This window comes from Physcomitrium patens, chromosome 1, assembly GCF_059467195.1.
Source record: "Physcomitrium patens ecotype Gransden chromosome 1, ASM5946719v1, whole genome shotgun sequence".
Taxonomy (NCBI): domain Eukaryota; kingdom Viridiplantae; phylum Streptophyta; class Bryopsida; order Funariales; family Funariaceae; genus Physcomitrium; species Physcomitrium patens.
Genome location: NC_143410.1, coordinates 6092938 through 6112284, shown reverse-complemented (window position 1 = coordinate 6112284; position 19347 = coordinate 6092938). Strand labels below are relative to the sequence as shown.

The following is a 19347-nucleotide window of genomic DNA, read 5'->3' as shown; positions in this document are numbered from 1 at the left end:
TGATTATGAAGGCTCTACAAAGTGATAAGTTGCAAATTAAAGTTTTATTGTTTAAAAATAAAAAATAGATTTATCTCACTACATATTTATTTAATATTAAATTTTATGTCTTTAAATAGTTTTTCAAATACTAATACTTAATGAATTTAATAAAAAATCTAAATTTTTTATTGAAGGTTATTGTTGAGATTACAAACTTAAATGATGTAGAAGATTATAATTGTTTAAAGATAATCTTAAGTCTTGCTCCACTTAAACTACTTTTTATGTTATTTTTATTTTATTTTTATATCTTTTGTGCAACAAATCCTATTAGCCATGTTGCATATTTTGTTTATCTATACCACTACATTTTTTATTTTTTAGAAAACTATTATTAGATTTTTGAAATATAAATTTATTTAATGACTGTTTTTTTAAAAATTAATCTTGGATTTTATTTTTAATTTTATTTATTTTTAATTTTTAATTTAATTTTAAAAAAATAACTGGATTAATTTCTTGCATCTTAATTATTATTATTATAATTTTTATGAAATGGATTTACAAGAACAATAAATAATATTAAATAAAAATTAAAAACTCTCATTGTAAAATATTTTCAAATAATTTTTTAAAATAAAATATACTATGAAAATAATTTGAATAAATATTCGCTGATAGAATTTGGTATTTTTGTATTCTCTGTAAAATAAAATAAAATAAAATAAAAATTTTCTTAATTGTCACATCTTGTTATTTTTAATACCAAATTTTTTACAATGCATGTTTATGTTTTAATATTTTTTTTATATTTTTTTTTAAAATATTAATGCTTTAATTAAATCTATTTCTAAATTTAATACATTTATGTGCAACATTAATTACTAACTTACATGTGGTAGATATTTTAATACTATAAGTTACCATGAATAGATATTCTATGCAAATAGGTTCGTTTCTAAAAATTTATCTAATTCTACTAATTTGACATAATCCGTTTGATATTTCTGGTTTATAACTGAAAAACATGTTATATATTTAATAATATGAAATATTCTTATAATTAAAAAAATCCATTAATTTTTTAAGAATATTTGTAAAATATAAAAATGCATGTAAGTTCATTTTCATATGCATTATTTTTCAAAACTTAATGTAATTTTTAAAATTTCAAAGCAATACAAAATTTCATTGCATATGTTTAATTTTTAATTTAATATATATATATATATATATATATATATTTGTATATATGATAAAAATAAATTTAAAGAAATATATATTTAATTTGGTTTTATATATTATGTTAAAACTAAGAATATTATGTTATGAATCAATAAACATAAAACCAATACATTAAACTATTATTTGAATAGCAATTCAATTAGTTAATTATTTCTATAATAAACATTTTAAAATTAAATTAAAATTATATTTTTGGATTACAATAAATACTTTAAGTTTATTAAAAAATATTTTTTGCTTAAAAAATATAATGTTTTACTTATAGACCAATTTTCATTTACATGCTTCTAAAGGGTGCAATTTGTTTAAGTTTTCTAATAAATAATAATAATAGAAAAAAATCACTTTATTCTTTTTAAAAATATATATATTTAGGTTTATTTTAAAAAAAAAATTATATAAGTTTTTTTTATTAAAATATAAAATTTAACATTTTATTTTATCATATTTTTTACTATTTTTTTTTCTTCTTCAATTAATTGGTTTGAGATTTTCTTGTTTTATTATTTGTATCATTTTGATATCAGATTTATTTTTTTTATGTAAGAACACAATATAAACAAGAAGGTGAATATATAACTCACAATAAAATTTAAATAAGTTTTAGTAAAAACACTTTCTTAAATTATATTTACTACCATAGATATTAAAAAATATACATAAATGTAATATATATATATATATATATATATATATATATGTCAAGCTAATATTAAGGATATGAATCATAATCAAACTCTAAAGAAGTAATGCACTTTTATAATACTCAAAAAAAAGAAAGTAGACAAATCAAAGATAGATATATGCGAGAACTAGTAAAACTATTGCTAAATACAAAGAGACTAGAAGTTCTTGAACTAAAGCAAGAACACAAGAAAAGTGTTGGCAAGAATGAGGAAGGCCTCACTTTTGCCTCCATATATATTATCTAACTAAGGAACTATGTCACAATGTTCTATAGATCATCTTACATGTGTTCAACTTATAAAGCACCTATCTAATTTGCAACAAAAATTTCTAACATGTGCACTACATGGCCAATTAATATGATAAGTGACCAATGTATGCAATATGTGGCCAATTTATAAAGCAAGTGGTCAACATAAACAATAGTAGTTAACTTGTAAAGAAAGTAAACATGTGCAATACTTAGCCAATTTATTGACCAAGTTTTAAACCAAACAATCACTTACAAATAATTTGAAAGTCAAATCTATGTTTATAAAGCTTTTCCACAAAATATCTTTAAATTTGCTTACATTTATTTCTTTTATCTAATTCTTCTAATCTAAGTAGTTACTAATATATATATATATATATATATATATATATATTTTTTACATTACCTCCTCCTTTCCTACTTCCATTCTTGAAATGAGTTCTACAAAGAGTGGTGATTACATGTTGATAAAGTCCAAAATGTGGCAAATTGTGTTTGCCACATACTCTAATTTTTGTTCCCATTAAAGGTAGTTGATAGGTCCTTTCAATCATTAATAGTATCCCATAGAAGGGAGAGAATACCACCATTTTATTTGATCATTATTGAGGTCTTTGTAACTTCCTTCTAATAAAATACTTAGAGCACAATCAAGAGTAGTTTTTACCTCTAATAATATTACCCAACATTGAGAGTCTCTTTTGTGTATGAAAGATGCACTGCAATATCATGTGTATAACCCACTACTGCAATGTTTTAATTTGGTTGTTCTAAGTTTGAGAGAAAAAAACAAATCAGTTCAGCAATGTTATTGATGTAGTCTTGCAAAGTTCAATCAACTAAATGAAATTGAAAGAATTCCTTAGTTTAGAAGTTCTATCTTAATTTAGAGGTTAACAATGCAGAAAGATTGCTGCAATGTAACCAGGGTGATCACAATAAGGGCACTATATTAACTTTAAGGACGGTAATTACACCGAAATAATTTGGTTTCTTCAATACATGCTGGTTACGACAATAATTTGCACACCATTCAAACTTCCCTTGGTTATTTGAGCTTACTCTTACTCGTATGTATCACCATTTGTGTGTGTTGATGTGTAGATATCAACACACACACAATATCAATGCAATCGATTGAACGATCTGTTAAGAATCATAAACAGAAGCTGAATTATGGGATTCTGTGGCTGCCTGAAACTTCGCACGCAGTTAACTCCTGATATCAGTTGCAGGAGAATATCCGAATGTAAAACATCAACAGGAAAACTTAGAGTGAGATCCTGAAAAAACGGTATGATCTTACGGCATGTAGAATTTCAGAACCAGATAATAAACCGCAGGTTACAACCCATGCAACCCATGCAACTTTACCCAGCTCACTTCCAAAAAGTTGACCAAAAGATTCACTAGCTTTAATAAAATGTGTGAAAGCCGAGGATATTCCAGAGGCTTTGTATAACAGCTTTGTTAATATATCACGAAAACAATCAGTGATTTTCTGGTGCCTGAGGGTTGGCCAGGCATCTAAGTGGATGAGGGCAAAGATGTGCATCTCTGTGCCTCTAAAACGAGAAGATGAGAGCTCTCTACTGAACCGTCTCAAAAGGGCTAGTAAAAGCGAGGAAGATCATAGTATCTAGGTTAAGGTGCGACCAAGTTGTGCGCTGTCAGAACAGGCTTCTAAAAAGGCGACTTCATTAAATGACTCGCTTTCTAAACAGCTCTTTCCTATGCGGGATAAAAGGTAAGCCCGATAAAAAGAGGGAAGCTGTATCGTCTCGACCTATTCTTCCTCTGGTTCTACTGCAAGGACATCCGAGATTTGCCGAAACTGGGTTTCTTCGAGGACATCCGTGAGAAGGTCTGGTGGAGCAGCCACGCCCATATCCTCCATATCAGAAATGATATTAATTGCAGCGTCCTTTTCTCCGAGTGATAGACACAGACGCACAGCCTCGGCATACAACTTGCTGCAAGTAACAAAAGTGCAATTTCTAAGTTGCTTGTGCATCAAAAAATATCCTCAAGTATAACGCATTCAAGTCGTTTTCCTTAAATAAACCGAAAGTAACAAAACAATCCTTAAAAATGACGAGGTCCAATGACAAACAATTTACCTGCCAAATGCATAACCAAGCTTATGAGAATGTTGGAGAAGAGAAACTAATGCCTCAGGCCAAGGTGTTCGCATTGCTGCTCGTACAAGTATTCCCATGTCGTTAATGGTTGGAATTCCTCCAAGAGCTTGAACCTGAAGAGACAACTAGATCAGTTCCTAATCATTGAATAATGTAACTCATTAAAATCAATAATACATCTCGTGCAGCTGAGAGAGCCACTTGTAACTTTTGAGCTACGACGGCTGAGAGAACAGAGAATCGTCCAACCTTGAGCATGATTTCGATGGCCAACTGCACTTCCTTCTCCTGGGACCAGTCTTCTGGCACACGATCTCGAATCTCTTGCTCCCATGTCCATCCCCAGACATCAGCTATGGTGTAGAATGCTGATTCATCCATACCCCTTTCCTTCATAAATGTAATCTTCTCATCCAGAGTCAACCCTAGCCACTCTGATCCCTCCCTGTCCTCTTCCTTCACTACCGGAACCTGAAAATAATGATAAACAATAATATTTTAGGAGATAACATTTGAAGCTAACACCCGGCTCACAGAATAAACAATTTGCCTACAATAGACTACGGAATCGCAAACGCACATTTAACTGAGACCGAGGTCGGACTGAGGTCAATTTAACTGAAGTCCCACCAGAAGCTACTGCATTCATATCAGGGCCAGGACCAACAGTCGCTTACTAAAACAATATGAACTACTCAGAGTCTGATATGACCTCACATCTAACGATCGTATCCATGCTACAGGCGCTGTTCAAAGACCAAAACAGCATAGATCAAAAAGAAAGAAAAGATTCTTTCATAATGAACATGCACTACACCACCACTTATAACTAACCTCTTCTTTCTTGTTCTTCAGAAGCTGCATAGCCAACATTTCAGGGGGCTCCCCTACATCCTCCTCGCCTCCATCTTCAACAAGATCATCTGCACTGTCTGTTACCTGAAGCTCATCCTCATCGTCGTCATCTTCATCATCATCGTCTGCGAAGGTTTCTTCGTCAGAATCGGCAGAAGCTTGATATAAAGATTCCTCCTCATCCAAAATACCCGCTCCGCCGATAAATCGCTTCCTCCAGAATTCCGAATTCTCGTTCTTCAGCGTTAATCTTTCCATAAACATATCAATCTCTTCATCATGTCTCTGCAGACAGTGCCAGAATACATACTATTAAAAATAACGAAAATATGCTCGAGAAGACAGGATCACCAATACTACCACTATTTACTAACAGATACCATCGGAGAGGGCCAGGTCGAACCACCGGAGAAGCAAAATAGGAAACTCACAACTGTCCCAGAGATTCAGAAAAAAACTGAGCTGAGAACTAGCCGAAACATCGCACACTGTAACTGCGTTTGTACACGACAATAAGACAAGTGGTGAAAGAAATCTGAAAATTTCTTGCTTATATCTGATATACCTCATCAAGTTCGTCTTCTGTTGGAGGAACCCAGAGTGGTCGGCCACGAGCCTTATTTATCCGTCTGGCTTTCTGCACGCGCTGGTACAGCACTGGTCTAGTGCCTTCAGTAGGAAGCCCTTGTGCCTCCAACTCATCCTTGAGCTCTGAAACGAGCATCTTACTAGCTGCCTTCGGTTTCCTTATTTGGTAACCCACATCGCCTCTAGTATCCTTTTTCAGCCTGAAAAACAACAAGACTAATATATTAGACCTTTAAGAAAATAGTCTCTGCTAATGCACAGTAACGCGTGAAAATGATATCTAAATTTAAAAAAAAAAAAAAAAAAAAAAAAAAACACACACACACACACATTGAATTCAGCACACAAATGAAGAAAACTGACCTTTCAATTACACGGTGAAGATCTGCCTCAGTAGCACCTGGACCTAAAGCACGCACACCCTCCAATCTCAGCTTCCGAAGCAACCGTAAGTTGTAATTCTTGCGCATATGAGTCAGGAAACTCTTGTAAGAAACTTCCAGCGGGGCTGCATATGCGAAGCCATCATCATCTACAGCCTTGAACCTTCCACCAACTGAATCAGTAAATCTCTTCCGCGTGCCATCCCCGCCTCCTTCTGCTAAGAATCTGTTCAGAATATCAAAAGTATCATTACCAGTAGTTCCTCAACCCACATCTTCAAGGTGATAATTCTAAATTTCAGTCACTGCTCACTCTAACATGTACATATACTACAAGAGTTTGTGTGTTTCTATAAACATTGTATGGAGTTGGAGTCATAAGAATATAATCCCAATTGACACTCTCGTACTAGCACACATACAACGAAGAAACTTCTGACATCTTTAGAACAGCTACAAGACCGCAGAAAAAATCCCAGGTACTGTCGCTATGGTCCCGCTCCGAAATGTAGTACACTTCAACAATCTCGTTTGAAACTAACACTAATTGCGCGCGGAACTAAATATTTGACAAAACCTATCCTCAAACTCCATTATCTACCCAAATCACTGAAGTAAATACCACTAAAATAAATAAGATTCGTACCAATTGTGCGAAAGGAGCATTCATCTAAAGAACAAAACAGCTAACACCTAGTTTCAATCAATACAAATGACATGCCTTGCAACATAGTCGATGTCGTAACCAAGATCGGGCTCCTGCTGCAGAGGTTCTATCCAAGAGCTGACCAATGTACGACCCCTCTTGTTGACCAAAAGTGCCCTCGCTGGCAGGGGCTGATTGTCCCTGACCATGGATTCCAACACCTCCACCAGATCTCCGGCTCGGCCTGAACATTCTCAAACCACATCGGCTACGTTATTTCTTAGTCAACTTCTGAAGGGAAATACGAAGAAATGTCCCTTAGTTTAGGTTGTAAGGAGTATGCGACTTGATTTGCACGTTCAATATGGCTCGTTTATCTTAGGTCTAACACGATCACATTTTGATTCATTTTTCTTTCATAATCAATGATGCAGATTTCTGAAAACAAGGGTGAGAGTACGCACCTTCTAGACATAAGCCTCTAATGTAAAGTGATAACGGATCAGTGTCTCTTCCATGACCTTCATTGAAGAGAAAAGTGGTTGATCCGGGATTTCTAACTAACGCTCTAAAGTGTCTCACGGCTTCATTGAAATGATCATACTTGCTGAAGCACTCCACAAGAAGCCTGAAAAAATAAGAACACAAAAGAATTTCAATGTTTTTCTCACAGCAAGATAAGAATCAAAGCAAGTGAGTTCATACTTTGTTCAGCCTTCGATAGTCAGAAATAGGATGCAGAGTTCGGTGACGAAGTGACTAAAGACCATCACACCATCTTACAGTAATTTGGAGGACAGAGCTTAATTACTCTATCCTCCAAACAAAGCACCATTAGTGGTATTTTATATATTTAAATTTCACTAAGCCGTGCCCTTGAAATTAATGGCACACTTACGCGTATGTCCTTTGATTTGGTTGCACCCTCTTGTGATCTTCAACCATTTCTCCCAGCAAATCGATGACCTCTTGACACCTGTATTAAAAACCACGTAAAAAGATCAGTACGTTAACGGTAGTTAGAATGAGCATGAGTCACATCCTGCAGGGACCACACGTAGAAAACAAAAATAAAAAAAATAAAAACTTTAATTAACTTCAGAGTGCTGTGCAGATTTCAACCTGTCACCAAACTTGTGCCGAACATATGACTGTAATACCCAGTTGTATGACTCTGTGTCCGGCTTCATTTCATCTACACGCACATGTACACGCTACCAAAGGTAAAAAAAAATAATAATCATATTAAAAACAGCGTCATCGCAAATCAACCTCAGTCTGGAATCAAGCACATTTAGCGGTTTGAACCAACCTCGGCCATACTGCATAGTTTCAAACGTCATGGCGATGATGTCTGGAACATCTGCCATACACTGCCCAAAAATAATACATTGCCAACCAATTAGGAGATGTAAAGAATAGACTAATTTAGTCGTTCAAAACTGCATGTTCAATGGAGACACTCAAAACTCTAGAAAACACTAATTGCACATTGCTTTGTCACGCCTCATTTTACAGTTAGATCTGCTAGTTTAGGCGTTGACAATATTTGACTACCAGATTTCGAGTAACTACAGAGCTCGGAGTTCAGAAAAAAAATCAGGACTGACGAGTTAGATAGTCCTTTTTTGTGTTAAATCATACTACCTAGACTCATACCCCTGTAAGTACCTGAGCTCGCAAAAGACAATTGTAGTGGAATGTTGTAGACATGCGCCCGCCATATTCCATTAATCGAAGAACACTGATACAATTTGCATGATCCCCAATAATAGAGTTTGCCTCCACTATTCTATCAAACAAGACGTCTGTGCCTCGAAGTCCTCCTTCAAGTCCTTCAATATAAACCTCATTCGCTTCTTGTAGATAAGAATTATTGAGAAGCTCCTCTGTGAATAAGTCAAGAAAAGCATTGAAATTTTTTCAGACTAAAATGAATCGGAATGGTCAAAGAAAAAGATGTGATACATATCAACATCAAAACGTTACAACCCAATATTCTACTCAATCAGACCAGTCTCTCACGAATACATGAATAAACAGGGTAACACGCGTTTCACAGATGACCGCAAATTGAAAGCAGAATAAACAATGCTTTTCATTTGCGTAAGTCAAAGCATGCTTACCAACTAAAGTTAGCCAAGCCACCCTAGGGTTGTAATTTAGCTTTTCCATAGCAGCCAGAATTTCCTTGCCCCGCTGTGGTTGGCCAGTGCTACCATAAAGGCGCACACAGGCCAGCATAGATTCTGGTAAAGGATTCACTCCTGCTTGGACCGCCTTCTTTAGTGCTTGGACCTGCGCAATGTGGATTGGATTCATAAGGGACAACAGCCTTCATACATCAACACTACGGCATTCACCCTAAAGAATTGAAAAGGGAGATTATGAGCGAGTAGCTGTGAATGTTATGAAACAGATTAAAAGGGTACAAATTATCTTGTAACTAGCCACAATTATTCATCGTCACCATGTGATGAGCTCTTGAGCTCAACTCTGCTGGCAATATTCGAAGTGATAAATTTTAAATTCTGTAGTAGATGCATCCCAAAATGAATAGACGAATAGAATTAGTTTTGAACAATTTGTTATGGCATGGCCTGCGACAAGCGAGAGTAAGGAAAATCTAAGCAGTTAGGCCTGAGTCAATAAATAAGCAAACATACGCAAACAGCATTAAAAAAAATAAAATAAAATAAAATAGGTCTTTCACACAAGGCATGAAATTACGTACAGCTCCTTCCGGGTCACCAGATCTAGCGTATGCAACAGTAAGACCATAGTAAGCCCTGGGGCCAGCATCCAAACCCGCAAGTGACATTCCAGTTAAAGCCTCCTCCACTCCTTCAACGTCTGCCTTGCGAGCTTTCTCCATGATTGCCTCCAAAAACATGTACCGCAAGTCCGTTTCCTCTTGTCCAGGGTTCCGTTCTCTAACACTACCAGAAACCCTAGTATCGCCGTTGAGGCTCGCATCCGAAGTCCTCGAATTTCCATTGCCTTTTTCAGTGTAAGCACTGATATCTACTTCAAATTCATCTTCGCTATCTTCCGCATCCCTCTCCAAATCACTATCGCTGTAATCAGTAACAAATCCATCAACCTTTAAATTCAGGCGCTCATCATCCTTAGCGCCCTCTGTAGACTTCTTCTTCTTCTTCCCTCCACAGCTACCGTTCACTCCAGAGCTTTTAGACTTCTTAGGCCTTCCAATGACATTCACCCCATTCGTTATCTTTTCTCCATCACTTGCAAGTTTCTCCCCGCCAATGAAGTCTCTACTGTTATGAGATACTGACGACACATCAGTAGCCGCGCTCCTCGCTTTCCTCACTCCAACTCTCATGCCATCAGCATCGTCAGTGAGCTGCATATCAACCTGTATAGCACGCCAGCTGCCAACTTGACTCCGACCTCTACGTCTCGTTCTGCCAAGACTCCTCGGGAGTGAATTGGCATTGAAATTCGCATTCCATCTCAAGTGTTTCCAGACAAGACCGTCAAGAGCCTTCTTGCAAACAACCCCGCCACTCGCTCTGCCACTTATCCTACTCTTACAATAAAAATTGGATGACTCCAACGAGTCACTGTAGAACATGCCCGCACGACGCACACCTTGTGCAGCTGATGCCATTGCCCTGACTGTAAGAGCCATCTGCCTTATGGCTATCCAGCCTACTCACTTCCTTCTCTATACTACATACCTATCCACCACCACATCTAAGCCTCCAACACACTCAAAATCAACCAACTCCCCTCACAAAATTCCTTAAAATCCTTAGCAACCACTGCAAATCGCCGCCTCCTCCACCTCCACTCCTCCTCCACCTCCACTCCTCCTCCACCTCCACTCCTCCTCCTCCTACTCTTCCTTCACTGCAACCCCAGCTCAAACCTCCACACTCATCAAAAAACCCTCCAAGAAGCCCTGCTAGTCTCAAAATCCATCCAAATCCAAAACCCTGAAGCCACAAAGAACGCAACATTCGTCATTCTGTTCAAATGGCTACGAATCATCTGTTCAGTTTTTAGTTACAAGAGGCATGGCAAAGGTTGAGAGCCAACGAATTTCCATCACCTAATCTGTGACGACGACGATGCAAAAAAGAGAAAACTCGTCGGAACGGAGGGTTTATTGAAGGATTGCGGAGGGAGGCAACGGAGACCAGGCACAATGCCCATGTCGTGATAGCGAGCGAGGCCCACGGGCATGGGAACCTTATCCTTAAGCCCCCCTTAAGCCCTTCTCCCCCCCCCCCCCCCCCGGCTGGCTTCATTAGATATTTGATTCCCCTCCTTGGGGACGCGAATCTCTTTGCGAACGCCCTCTCGGCTGCGTTCCCGGGCCTTCAGATTCTTCCCCTTTCTACTTTCGCTAGCCTTTTGCGTTCCCTTTCGTGGTTCTGGTTGCTTTTCCTACAGTTGGATGAAACTGGCAAGGTTCCCATATGGAAGTCTCGATGATAAGCACGGTTTTTGAATCTAATATAATTCATTCATTCAAGCGTTTTTAATTTAACATTTTAACACAACAGACTTGTGAAATTTGTAACATTGAAATTAATTCTAAAATCAAAGAAGTCTTATTTTTATAGATATATAAATATATATCTATATATATAAGAAAATAATCTTTCTTGCTATGTAGCATATGGGCTAAAAAAAATCATAATCATTTCTTCAATAAACTTCACAATATTTATATTTCAATTCTTATATACGCACCTCTAGAACAAAATCAATCATCATTTAGCACCAACTCATACATAATTCACAATTATTATTATTATTAAAATAAACCCTAATTTTAATATAACTTTTTAATTTTTCTACATCATTAAAGTCTTACATATATTTCAAGTCTAAAGTTTTTTTTTTTTTTTTTTTTTTTTTTTTTCAAGTATTGTACTTGTAATACCACATTTATAGCATTAACTATTTTTATACGTTCTTTTATTTCAAATTGAATTTGAAATAAAGAAAGTAATCAAGATTGATCATTATTTTTTAGTTCATATTTACTTTTTTAAATAATTATAAGTATTTTTTGGAATTCTATTGATATTATCACTTAAGACTTACTTTTAAACTAATTCCATGACTTATAACTAAGAATTAATCTTCTTTTCAATGCTATCGGATTACAAGGCTTTTGTAAGCATATTCAATATAATTTAATATAGTATACTTCATGTACTAAATATTACATAATATGCATAATCATATTTCATACATGGTCATAAGATGATATAAGGCAAGTATTAATATGTTTTGATATATGACAAGTCTAGATTTCTTTATTTAAGATTTACTTAAAAGTTGATCATACAATGTTAATAGCCAAAACTCATACAAAAATTATCTTTATAGACACCTTAAGACTTGCCTAATATCATAACTTGACGATTTTAATATCATTAAAAATATATTCTATCTTACACTCTATAATATTAAGTCCTTATAGGTGTTCTTTTGTCTATTTAAATCATAATAAGAAAGAAAAATACAAAACTCTTTTAAGAGCTAATATCAATTAAACAAAGTATTGTCAAGGACATGAATTACAAACAATAAAAACCTCAATACACTCTTGTGTCACTCAAAAGGAGTAGATATTTATTCAAAATTAGTATAATACTAGAACTAAAATGGCTACTATTAAAGACTAGAAGACTAGAGATTCTTGAAACTAGATTAAGAACAAATAAGGCACTAGCAAGAGTGGAGGAGCCTGTGCTCTTGCATCCATATATACCATCTAATTAAGAGCTATGTGGTAGTATTCTATATGACCTTTGACATGTGTCTAACTTGTAAGACACATATCTAACTTGCAAAATAAATTTCCTACATGTGTGCTATATAACCAACTAGTACCATTAGTCATTCACATGTGTGATGCATGATAAACTTGGTTGTCATGTTTCTAACCTACCAACCAATTACAAACTTATATAAAATTAAATCTATGTGTATATAGCTTCTAGGAAGCTTCTCCATAAGATAGTATCAAATCTTCTTCTTAATACTTTTTATCTTGATAATTATGTACATCTATGATAAATCTTTATTAAACCTTATTTCTTTTAAAGCAAAGAATTATTTGACTCTTCATCTTTATTTTGATAGATGTAGGCAATGAAAAATATCAATATTTTTTGTTGTACTTATAATATTTTTAGTTAGTTCCTATGTGTATTCACTAAAATCATATCTATGCTAATGTATAAAATATTCTAATCTATTTTGGCAATGTCATATTAAGTAAATTCTTGCTTGAGAAGATAAATACTAAATTATATTAGATACTAAATTGTAGAAGATAAATAGGAAATTGCAATAATAAGGTCTTATCAAATATAATAGAATCTTGAATAAATTCTAATTAAATTTTAAAAATCTTGATTAAATTTTAATTATTTTTTTATTTTATTTATAAAAGTAATATAAAGAAATTATATATTATTCTTTTAAAAAATCTTTAATAAATGTTAAAAATAAAAATCTAAAAGAAATATAAAAAAATCCTAAAAATATATTCAAAATAAAAATTCTAAGTAAATCCTAATCAAATCCTCATGTAGTCTTAAATAAATCTTAAAAAAATCTTAATAAAATCCTAAATAAATTCATATAAAATCATAATGAAACCTTAAACAAAATATCATAAAACTCTAAGATATCTTTAAAAAATCTCACCAAATCCTCACCAAATCCTAATTAATCCTAATAAATCCTAAATAAATCTTAACTAATTTCTAAAGTTATTTTAAAATCTCAATAACTATTAATTGAATTAATGATCTCAACTAAAATTTCATCCACATTTCAAATATTGAAGAAAATCAAACTCACCTATTGAGAGAAAAAACTTCTAAAACTCTCCAATTTTGTTGTCTTTGTTTTCTAACATAGGTCTTAATTTTTAAGCAATAATTTTTCCTTGCCAAACCATTTAAGTTTTTTACTACCTTCTTATCTTTTATGTCATTTGTCCATTAATTTGTGGATGAAAAATAAAAAATAAATTTACATCCATTTTCAATATCTAAAAAAGAATTCTCCAAAATTTTGATATAAATTGAGTCATTTTATTTAATGTAACATTTATTGTTAATTTATGATAATAATAATTATTATGAAGGAAAAAATTAGTTGTTTCTTCACTTATGATAGTTTTTGTATATGATATAAAATATGCCATTTTAGTGAAATAATTTAATATTAAAAATATAAAATCATAAGAACTTAAAATTAAAAGATTTGTGATAAAACCAATTGAAATATAAGACCATGGTTGTTTTAGTATTGATAATGGTTGTAAAAGTCCATAAGGTCAATGATAAGAATTTTTTTTATCTTGAACAAATATTATATGATTGTTCAAAGTCTTTAACTATTTTTTATATTAAAAATTTCTAAAAATATAATAATTTTAAATCTTAGGTCTTGTTATATTTAAAATATCTTGTAATTAAAAAACTATGACAAGCATAAAGAGTATGTAGTTATGCTACACCTTTTAGAATATATAAGCATCTCTCAAAATAAAGAAGATTTTTCTTGAATTCAAATCCAAAAATATTATTAGATTTATAAGAATTATTTTTAATATCATAAATAAAAAGATTTAAAAAAATATTTTATTTAAATTGATTAAAAAATATTGAATCAATAGTTAGTCTTGATTTCATTGCTCAAACATGAAATTATTATGACTTCTAAAGAATGATTTGTTGTTGATGAAGAGTTGTATTTTTTTATTTTTTTATTTTTTATTTTTGATATAAGATAAGAACGTTTGAAAAGGATATTTAGTAAATCTTGGTTTTTTTAGTAGGTAAGTAATCTTGAATTTAAATCTTAATAAAGATATGTTTCAATGGACTTGGCAGCAATTTAGAATATGTGCTAATATTGTCAAGGATAAGAACTCAATAAAAACAAATAAATAAGTGAAGCTATCTCAAAGAAATATGAAAAAATAAAAATAGAAAAGTATGTATCTTAAAAAGAAAATTGAAATGGCTATGGCTAAAAGATAGAGAAACTAGAGACTCTTAAAATTAGATTAGAAATAAGAAAAGAATTGACAAGAGTGAAGAAAGCTTTACTCTTGCTTCTATGTATACCATCTACTTAGGTTCTATAGGACCTCTAAAAAAATGTTGACTTTGTTAAAGATCAGCAAGTTCTTATTTAGTTACCACCACATGAAGATTAATCATAATAAATTGTTAATAGTCAAAAGATAGCAAAAGTTATTATAGCAGCGGCTAGAGTTTTAAGGTGGCGGCTAGGTTAAGATGAATCTAGATCTAGTTGAAAGGATGAAGGTGACTTTGGATGAAGTCTATGTACTTGAGATGTAAACTCCATCTATAAGTAAAAGGTATTAGAAGTAAGAGTTATCTTTCTCGACACTTCTCTTAGAGTACAATCCTTGCTGATGCTAAGTGTTTGTAGCTTTTAGACTTCTTTTCTTGAAGCTTGGAGTGGAAGAAAACCTTGCATTTCCCACATGAGGACCTTTGGTTGCATTGCATATGCAAAAACACCAGATTTTATAAGGTCCAAACTTGATACAAAAGGTATAAAGTGTATGTTTTTTGGGTATTGTGAAGGTACTAAGGCATATAAACTAATGTGCTTGGAAACCAAGAAGATCATCAAAAGTTGTGATGTTGAGTTTTTGGAGCACAAGAGTGCTTGTGAGCACTTAGAGATGTGTCCAAGTGGGAGTAAGGGTGTGTTTCTAGACACATCTTTGAATTTAGCAAAGAAATAAGAAGATGAAGATAATAAAGTTGATGAAGATGAAAAGCCAAAGTAGGTTGAAAAGATGAAGGCTCCTACAATTTCTAGGACAAGCAATGAAAGAAATGAAGATGTTGAAGATTGAGATGATGATAATGATGAAGAATATCAACCATTGAGTGAGAAATGGCAAGATTTAAGAGAGAAGACGGTTAGAAAGGAACATAGAGTGCAACAAGGTGAATGTTCTTCAACAAGTGAAATGAGATATCCTTTGAGAGAAAGAAGGCAACATGGCAAATAGTGGAAGGATCACATCTTCCTTCAAGTAAGTGAAGAACATACAAATATTGATCTTTTTGCAGATCCATTGTCTTTTTGTGATCCTATGAAGTGTGAAGATGCAATCAAGTAGAAGAAGGCTATGGAAGAAGAGTATCAATCTCTTATGGACAATGGTACATAGAAATTGGCACCTCTTCTAGCAAATCGATCTAGTGTTGGTTGTAAGTGGGTGTTTAGGACTAAAATAGATGTAATGGATGTAGTAGTAAGGCACAAAGCAAGATTAGTTGCCAAAGGATATTCACAAGTTACTAGAATTGATTGCAATGAGACTTATGCATCCATTGCTAAGTTCACCACCATTAAAACCATTGTAGCAATCAGAGCAGCAATGGATTTGGAAATACACCAAATGGATGTAAAGAGGGCCTTTTTGAATGGAGAATTACAAGAAGACATCTACATGGACCAACTTCAAGGATTTGTACAACAAGGCAAAGAATATCTTGGGTACAAATTGAAGAAATCCTTGTATGGATTGAAACAATCATCAAGGGCATGGTACCAACTAATTGACACCTTCTTTGTCAATGAAGATTTTGTGAATAGTGAGGCAGATCATTCATTGTATGTGATACAATGTAGAGAGTTCTTGTTGATTGTAATCGTTTATGTTGATAATTTGATCATCTTGGCTAACAATATGGAAAAGATGGATTAAATGAAGGCCAAATTAGAGAAGGAATATGAGATGAGTAATTTGGGAGGGTTACACTACTGCTTAAGAGTGGAATTTATAAGAGATTGTGGTAACAAGACCATTACAATGATCCAAATCAAGTACATTAAAGAAGTGTTGAAATGATTCAACATAGAGGAGTGCAATCCGATTGGAACATCCTTGGAGGTAAATTTGAAGTTGATGAAGCTCACGGATGAGGAGTTTGCACAAGTTGAAGGTGAGATGCAAAGTATTCCATACAAGGTAGTAGTAGGCTCATTCATGTATGCAATAGTGGCTACAAGAGTGGATCTTGGATATGCGATAAGTGTTATAAGCCAACACATGTCTAAGGCTAGATTAATGCATTGGACAATGGTAAAAAAGATATTGAGGTACTTAAAAAGAAAAAGGACTTCAAATTGTGCCTTGGTGGTAAGAACATTGATTTGTAAGGCTATTGTGATGTGGATTAGATTAGAGATGCAAATGATAGAAGATCCACAATGAGACATGTCTTCTTCATTGGAGTGAGAGCCATTTGATGGAATTGCAAGAGACAACCTACCATTGCAAGATCAACAATGGAAGTAGAGTACATGGCAACAAGTCATTGTACAATAGAGGCGTGTTGGATAAGGCAACTCTTAGAAGATATTGGTCTAGTACAATTAGAAGCAACTCTAATTATTTGTAAGAATTAAGGATGTCTTGCATTTGCGAAGAATCCAAAATACTACTCAAGGACCAAACACATTGATGTTCAACATCATTTCATACAAGAGAAGATTGAAGATGGAATAATAAGTATGAAGTATTGTGCTATAAATGACATGCTTGCTGATGTGCTTACAAAGGCATTAGTGAAGAATAGACATCATGACTTGATTTAGAGATTAGGATTAAAAACCATTTAAAAATTAGCAAAGTAGGAGTGTTAAAGATCAACAAGTTCTTATATAGTTACCACCACATGAAGATTAATCATAGTAAGTTGCTAATAATCAAAAGGTAGCAAAAGTTACTATGGTGGCGGCTAAGATTTTAAGGTGGTGGCTAGGTTAAGATGAATCTAGATCTAGTTAAAAAGATGAAGGTGACATTTATGTACTTGGAATGTAAACTCCATTTATAAGTAAAAGTTTTGGAAGTAAGAGATATCTTTCTCCACTTTTCTTTTAGAGTACAATCCTTGCTAATGCTAAGTATTTGTAGCTTTTAGACTTCTTTTCTTCAAGAAACTTTTCATGACATGTATCTTAATTTGCAAGGCAAGTTTTCTATATGGACACCACCTATCTAGCTTCTTCCATAAGCTACCAACACATGTAGCACGTGATTAGTTTGTTGACTAAGTTTCTAACCTATCAATCAACTACAAACACATATAAAATCGAAACACCATCTAAAAAGCTTCAAAAAAGCTTTTTTAGAAGATAATATAAAATTAATTTATTTTTATCTACTTCTACCTATTCATATTACTTAGGTAATAATTATAATATATATATATATATTCATGATAAATATAAAATACTTAAGGTTTTTATAATTTATATAAATAATTATTAAACTAGGAGCATTTTTTAGATAATAATACCATTTTAAAATGAATCTACAATTGCAAGAAGTTCTTTGTTATGAATCTTATAATTTATCTTGATTACTAATATTATTTTTAAATAAAAAGTTAATAAATAAATTTTTTCATTTAATTTTATTTATGATGATACAAAATCTAAGGCAAAGTTTGATATATTTGTTTCTATAAAATATGCTTTAAAAAAATTAACATAATATGAGATTATGATTAGAGTAAAAATTATCTTCAAAGCTTCTTAAGTTGTTTAAACTTCTTCATTCTACTTAAGTTTTTCTTTACAAGTCAAATATATAAATAGAATTGTAACTTTTAAAAGTTTTTAATAAAAATCTAATAGTAATTAAAAAATCTCAAAAAAATTAGACATCTCTTATTATTATTAAAATATTTTTATCTTTACTAATCTAAATTTTTTTATAATCTATTCTTAGACCATTATTTGAAATGATGTATCCTAAGAAGTCAACTTGAATTATATAAAATATACACTGCTCCATTTAAGTATATAGTTTTGCATCTTTAAATTTATATAACATATAATAAACATGAAGTTCATAATTTTTAGTATTCTCAAAGTAATTTAAAATATTGTCCATACTTTATACCTTGATATTTTATTTTAACTTTGGTTCATAATTGGTCCTCTTTGCATATCAATTTTTGGTTTTTTATGGACATTTTTGCTAAAAATTATTCTTAATTTTTTCCTAAAGATCCTTATATCAATTTTTTTAATCTACTTTGATTTTTTTCATTTATAGTTGTACAAACTAAGTGGAAGCCTATTTTGCAAAAAAATAATATTAATACTTATTAATTTTTATTATCACTTTGACCATTATTTATATTTATAAGGTAATTTTTTATAATATTTTTAATTAATCCCTTCTATAATATATATATATATATATATACCTTACTTTCTTTCACTTAATAATTATGTTACAATAAGATAATATTATAAGTAAGGTTTTGAAATTGAGCTACATTTTTGGTAGTTAATTATGATTCTTATCATAAAGATAAGAGATTTGTCTTTGCTACTCTTTTTCAATGGTTTTTTTAAATTTGTGATTAATTATTTTAAAAATAAATTTAGATCATATAGGAATTAAAAATATTTTTTATAAAAGTAATAAATCAAAAAAGCTTAGTTTTAGATATGAATGTATTAATGAATCCAACTTGACTAAATCCATCA

At 32.3% G+C, this 19347-nt stretch overlaps 1 protein-coding gene across 1 annotated transcript; it reads right to left on the bottom strand.

Annotated features, from left to right (window-relative positions):
- Window positions 1–3560: 3560 nt before the first annotated feature.
- LOC112283726 (uncharacterized) lies at window positions 3561–10623 on the bottom strand. The gene is made up of 14 exons (XM_024522783.3): window positions 9515–10623; window positions 8907–9078; window positions 8452–8669; window positions 8093–8153; window positions 7903–7975; window positions 7679–7756; window positions 7245–7408; window positions 6856–7024; window positions 6115–6360; window positions 5729–5951; window positions 5143–5448; window positions 4558–4779; window positions 4288–4421; window positions 3561–4140 (listed from the first exon to the last, which is right to left on the bottom strand). Exons 1-14 carry the CDS (start codon window positions 10433–10435, stop codon window positions 3954–3956), a joined length of 3174 nt encoding a protein of 1057 aa, XP_024378551.1. The 5' UTR covers window positions 10436–10623; the 3' UTR covers window positions 3561–3953.
- Window positions 10624–19347: the final 8724 nt, after the last annotated feature.